A 6,789-nucleotide genomic window follows, 5' to 3' on the forward strand; every position below is an offset into this window, starting at 1 on the left:
TCAGAGTTGAAAAGAACACAACAGTGACATCATTACAACCAGTTGACATAGTTGAGTCAAAATGTAATTATTTGTGTGAAACTTCATCTAAGTTACCGGAACATTTACATTCTTTATTTGAAAGTTCATCAAAAAGTTTGTCTAATGAACAAAAATCACAATTGTTGGATATGTTAATCTCCTATAAAGATATTTTTGTGGGTCCCGATGGAAAGTTTGGTAGAACAAATATTCTTAAACACAGTATTGATACAGGGGATAGTAAGCCAATAATGATTCCACCTCGAAGATTACCATATGCGCAGAAGTCAATAGTAGAGAATGAGATACAGAAAATGTTAGACAATGATATTATCAAGGCCAGTGAAAGTCCATGGTCAGCACCTTTGTTGTTGGTTGAAAAGAAGGACAAATCCTGGAGGTTCTGTGTAGATTACAGACAACTGAATAAAGTCACCAAAAAGGATGCATATCCTTTACCCAGAATCGATGAATCTCTAGATGCTTTATCCGACGCTTCATGGTTTTCTACACTATATCTGGTATCAGGCTATTGGCAGTGTGAAGTAGAAGAAAAGACAAACCAAAAACTGCATTTTCAACACATATAGGTCTATTCTAATTTAACCCCTTCTCTACCGTACCGGTCAATTTGACCGGTGGCGCGTAAAAACAGGGCAACGCAAAAGGAGTGCCTCTAAATCTTTGAAACTACGGTCACAAGATATATGATCTATATATCATATTTTTGGAAATTTTCTCAATTTTTTACTATATAAAAATCAATAAAGTAAGTAAAGCCATTAGATTAAAAAAAGCATTTAAAGTGAAGGATGGCTTCGTCTAAATATGACGCAACGCTTTTTCGATATGATATTTTTTATTTTCCTTATGAATTCAATATTTTTTATATTTTTGAAAAGCATATATTCCCTGCTTTCAGAAGATATAAAAATTATTTTTAATGCCTGGCAAAGTTATAAGAAAATAGCAATTTTTTGCACATGTACGTTTTCTTACGATTTTATTTCTCAATGTTTAAACATATCGGCGTTTTACCTATATTTATATATGGAAATAGGGAAAAGTAAATACAGCCTGTAAAAGTAGAGGAAATTTCCTTTTTGATGGGCCCTTATTCGTGTTATAATTTTCGGTAGTTTTTATACTACGATAAAATGAAATTGGGACATGCTGTGCGGTTTTCTTTAAAATTAGCGACAAAACGTCGTCGCTATAAAAGCGATCGACGCGCGTCGCACGAAAACTATAAAATTTGTATTGTCCCGTAAATAGTAAATTCAGTACATGTTGATACACTAAAACAATATACACATAAGTATGGAATAATCAGCCAGGTATTATCTGCTTTTTTTTAAAAAAAAAGAAGCATAAAACCAATATTGATATATAACAGTTACACAACCTACATGTAACTTCATAAAACACCTATTGAGAATGTTACATCGGCAGAGTAAATTAAAAAAAAAAATAGATAAAATACTTCAAATTCAGATATAAACGTTATATTTGTTCGGAATAGTAATAATTTTCCCCTGCCAAACAAATAAAACTAAAAAGAAGTTCGCATATAGCCTCCAGGCCTATACTTTTATTTTTCCGTGATCGGGATCGCGGGCCCCGCGGGGATTTAGTGTGCACGGGGAACATACGTGTTTCGGTTTCAACGAAAACAACACAGCTTCACTGTCACAGCGAAGGCTTGTATTTCACATCTTTAAAACAACCTGATGTCAGAAGATGCCATGGATCTCCTTTTGCAGGATGATGCAAACGATCATGCATTCAGTATAAACATGTACATGTAAGTTGATGTAGCCACATATGCCGACTAGAAATTTTTTTTTTGCAGTTTTGTTATGTTATGAAAAATTTACGATTAATCAACGCGATTTGATGCCATAATTTGTCGTTTCATGAAAGAAAATATTTATATTTTATGATATCTAAACCAAGTGAATAACATCTAATTGTTTATTAAGAGCTGACATCATTTAATCTGTCCTGGTCCGGCATTAATCCGTCTGATTAACACCCCCCTTTTCCAGAATTATCTCCTTACCTGACGCTCGAGTGTACGAAGGGGTGGATAGGGGGATGGGGGTAGTTTTAATCAGACTGGGCATTCATGGCCGCTGGTTAGAGGGCTATTTTCCAGGATTTTTCCATGTTTATTAAGAATTATCTTTCTATGAAAAGAAAACACAATCTGCTAGGAAATCACATATTACGTCATTGTAATGATAAAATTTATTATCATAATTTGAATTATTTTCTTCATATTGTAACAGAAATATAAACGAAATGTGTGTTTGGGCCGAAATGGAGGGGGGGGGGGGGGTTACATGTACGTAACATCAATCAAAGTCTGATTATGACAGACTAATGAAAAATCATATATACATTTCTCTTTTATCCAAATGCATGTATTTTATATACACTGAGTAGCTTATGACCATAAATTACATGTATTCCATACATGCTGGTACTGGTATGCTATGAGCTATCATCTTGCCTAGATTTTCTCTAATTTCGACTAAATCCACACTCCCATCAGAGTACCATGCAAGGGGATTTAGACACTGTGTACCATGAAGAACCAATTCAATTCTACTTTTGTATCTGGGGTCACATACTTTCCCTCAGAGTTACAGTATTTTTGCTGGACCCTATAGGTTTTAACCTGAATTTCTTCAGTATCCCCCCTCCCCCCAATGTATATGCTAGGCATAATGCTGACACCTACATCATGCATATTTTTTTTTCATTACGCACTCTGCTACACTCGCAATGTATAATAAAATATTCCATTCATTTCTAACACATGTACGTACGCAATCCCCTACCAAATGTCACTTCAAATACAGGACATCTCTATCTTTAAATAAATTTGAGCTGTACTTAAGTGCGAAACTGTCCCTTGCTACCATGAAACTTATATTTTGCTTGAAAACATGAACCAACAATTCTTAATTGTAATTTCTTTTCATCTTTAAAAAGGGTATTGACATCCCAATATTTAGTGGGAAGTTCTCAGGTATCGTCCGCTAGTGACAGTCTGCTGGCAAATGCAGACATGCGATGGAAGGATGCTGATGTGAAGGACACAGAGACACCTGATCCAAGACCTATGGCATTTCATTCAGAGTGTCAACCTGACATTCAGTTGGTATGACTTTGAGGTTGAATATAGGGTTAAATCTGTATACATTTGGTTAACAATAGATAATAATAAATAAATCCAGATAATACATTTACAAATGGAATCATGGCGTCATGATACACTGAAATGCGTTTTTTTACTGCATTGCTAGGTATCACATACATACAAAAAGAGACAAAAAAACCCGGAAAATCATTATTCTGTTTCTAATTACAAGGTATGACAAGTTTTCTAAATGCTGACAAATAACGTAAGGTGGCCAATACTGATTTTATTTACAATTTCCTTTCAGATATAGGACCCGATTATTCAGAGAACTGTAGATTTTATGAAGCTGTTTTTGACAGAAGATTTGGTTTTCTCCATCCGTATTGCCACCAACCATTATGCTGAGATGGTCATATCTCGAGGGAAGGATTGTCATTATGCTTCCCAAGGAAATTCGCATCCTCTCACTGAAGAGGAATTGTACAGGTATTACTAGTTTTAAAGTACCGATATTGTGACAGTGATTTCCAGTTTAAAACGAATAATAAAATGCATAATAAAAGGATTATCTTTACCAAAATTAATCTTGCTGTGCGTCTAACACATTTATTAGATGTGTACTACAATTACCTCTGATAAAATTTCATAAGTAATTAAATGCATACTAGTAATTTTCAAAGGGCCTTGACTATTGAAAACATTTACAGAGCCAATTAAGCATTCAAAAGCTCTGACAATACATTAGTATTTAGGGCTAAGTATTAAGACATTCTTTTTTTCCAGATTTTTGTGCATTATCTTATACATGTTTGCTGTGAAGTTCCAGTCGATAGACAGATATTGGTCAATGCATGCCGCTATCGGAACAACTAAGTACAGTGTATCAAGAATGATGTCTAGAAATAAGTTTTAAGAGGTTGAATATAAGACCATTTTTGTTAAATATGATGCAAGTACATTTAAATCTAGTGGTTGAAAGTAAGTACTTGGAACATTCGTATACGTTGAACTTGCAGAGGAAAAACGGGTAGTACTTTTTGATAACATTTGATAAGGTGCTGTTGCTTAGCAACCAAATATATTTGAATGCAAAAAATTTAATTATTTTAGATTAACAATAAAGATCTTTGATTTAATATTGCAATATTTATTCTATTTAGTGGAACATAATGGCAAAACGTCATATTATTAAAAAATGATGGATATGTACAATGTATATAAAGTACAAAGTTTCCATTTTATGATCTTTGACCTTAATTCTTTTCATCATATTTTTTGTTAAAAACCTTTTAAAATGATTAAGATTTATTTAAAGATTATATTTTTAAAATGATATGACATTTACTAATCATCATTCAATGCAATTATGTTTAAATTGTGTCGAATGTATGTAGAAAGCCAAATTATGGTCAAAATTGTACTCTGAGTGTTGTTACTTAGCAACCAAAAATATTTGTTTGTCAATAAAATTGATTTATTTGATTGAGATGCTTTTGTAGTATTTTCAAAGGCACATCAGCTCATACATTTAGAATTTCCTATTTTTGACTCTAATCCAGTGAGAGGGGTCGTAATATATATATTTCAGAGAAAAAAAAATTGCTAAAATGTGCACTTATATGACCTTTGACCCCGTAGACCTCTTTGAGGTCATGGGATACTTTGACAAACTTTATAAGAAATTATTCCCTGTCCAATTCCTAACATAATTATATGTCATATGCCTATCCCAAATCGTGATACATGCAGATTTTATTCGATGTAAAAATATTGTCATTTAGTCTTTAAAAACCTTTAAAATGTGCCGTTAGAGAAAGGGTTAAGGTGTTGCCCTTTGGAATATCCAATGCGCCAAGTTGCTATGAAGGACTCATGGAATTGGTTTTAAGAGGTCTTAGGTGGTAAAGGTGCCTTTGTTATTTAGACGATATTGTTTGTTTTTTTTGTTCTTGTTTTGATCAGGCTGTACAAAATCTTAAAGTGTCCATGAAGTCAAAATATAAGTTAGTCTGAACTGATGTATCTTTATTAATACAATACAGATTCGAAAGTCTCACGCTTCTAAGTGCCTTTATAAGCAAGATATCCACGTTTAAAATTGCCGATTTTCGCACCTGCTCAAAACCAATCAGCGGCACTTACGATTTTACTATATATAGCGATTGGGGTCTGTGACGTCACAACACATCAGTTTCAAAATGGCCAACGTAAGACATAGAGATAGCAGATCGTCAACTTCTTCCGACATCGGACTTCACATGTCGTTTGAAGTCTCATCTTGTGACGATAGCGATGGTGAAGACCTGCAGGACATTGTTCCTTACCAGTTTGAACCTGAGGCTTCTGAATCGAATGAAAGCGAGCAAGATTCCTCGCTTGGGGGAAGCGACGAAGATCAGCCGAGACTGGAGAACACCGATTGGTATATTGAAATTAACTTTGATATAGCCTGTTTACAATTTTTTCTACTCCAAAACTTTATTAGTTTTCAAAAAGTGGTACATTCTAAATAAACGAATATAAAAATTCGTTTCTTTATCTGTTTTTAACTGCTTAAATCATTTTAACGATAGAACATTCTATCTAGGGTATACAGTATATATCTAATGGACAAGCGGAAAGTCGTGTATCCAAGCCGTATATTTTCTAATATATATTGTTTATTGGCTTCAGATTTGTGAGTTACGTCCATAACAACAGTAACAAAAATACTAAATACCGTTAATAATAGAATCTTGTAAATAAAGATAAATATTTAGACTTGCATAGACACGGAATTTGTGTATAACTATATGATTTGTAGGTGTACTTGTGGATACTGTGTACTAATGCCTACACAGAGGGAGAGCATCTGCTGTTGTGAAATTGACAGAGTCAACAGCAAAAAGGATTCATCCGACCGAAAGCTTTACTGCATCACTCAGCATCCTGGATTCTCATCGGTGTGCCTAGATGTGTATGTACTGTATTTCATTTTATAATCATTCTATCTTTACTTCATTTTAAATAGTCAGGAAACAAAAGTGTACATGAACACATTCATAAGTGTTTATACAAATAAGTGGTTTTCTAATGTATACAAACTTTCACAGAAGGAACAGATATACATCATATCGACAACTTGTGCGTTGGTGCTGGGGCTACATTGGGAAAAATGTCAGAGTCCCCTTACTATCTTGTGCTGTTCAAAAGATAAGAGCTGCATTTCCATCTGAGGACTATGAGGGTTTCAGGGACCCACCATAATGCAGGTATGTGCAAGAAATGCATTTTCATTTTAAATTCAGCCCTAGTTCTCTACTTACAATTTGATACAGCTGAACAATCAAAATCTAAGTCCTTGAAATTACTCAATTTTGGGGGTCTCCGTGGCCGAGTGGTTAAAGCATCACATTCAAAATCACACAGCCTCTGGTCGGCGCGAGTTCGAATCCTGCTCGCGCCGGTAAGTGAGAAAGTTTCCCAGTTTACTTGCGGAAGGTCGGTGGTCTCTTCAATAAAACCTGGGCGTCACCAGATAACCGAAATATTGTTGAGTGTGGCGGAAAATAGCAAAAAACAAAAACTAAATTTTGTAGTAATCATTATTCGAGAAAAAAGAATAAAATTCACAGTAC

General features: G+C 34.3%; 1 protein-coding gene across 1 annotated transcript; it reads left to right on the top strand.

Moving 5' to 3' along the window:
• The first annotated feature begins 5,370 nt into the window (after positions 1 to 5,370).
• LOC125662969 (uncharacterized) lies at positions 5,371 to 6,418 on the top strand. Its single transcript, XM_056145788.1, has 3 exons — positions 5,371 to 5,594; positions 5,976 to 6,114; positions 6,365 to 6,418. The coding sequence occupies exons 1-3, from the start codon at positions 5,371 to 5,373 to the stop codon at positions 6,416 to 6,418; spliced, it is 417 nt and encodes a 138-aa protein (XP_056001763.1).
• The last annotated feature ends 371 nt before the right edge of the window (positions 6,419 to 6,789 follow it).

Source organism: Ostrea edulis, chromosome 7 (assembly GCF_947568905.1).
Source record: "Ostrea edulis chromosome 7, xbOstEdul1.1, whole genome shotgun sequence".
NCBI classification, from domain to species: Eukaryota; Metazoa; Mollusca; class Bivalvia; order Ostreida; family Ostreidae; genus Ostrea; species Ostrea edulis.

Coding starts and splice junctions, on each gene's coding strand:
- LOC125662969 (XM_056145788.1), top strand. CDS start 5,371: ATGGCCAACGTAAGACATAGAGATAGCAGATCGTCAACTTCTTCCGAC. Junction 5,595..5,975: donor AGACTGGAGAACACCGATTG/GTATATTGAAAT, acceptor TATGATTTGTAG/GTGTACTTGTGGATACTGTG. Junction 6,115..6,364: donor AGCATCCTGGATTCTCATCG/GTGTGCCTAGAT, acceptor GCTGTTCAAAAG/ATAAGAGCTGCATTTCCATC.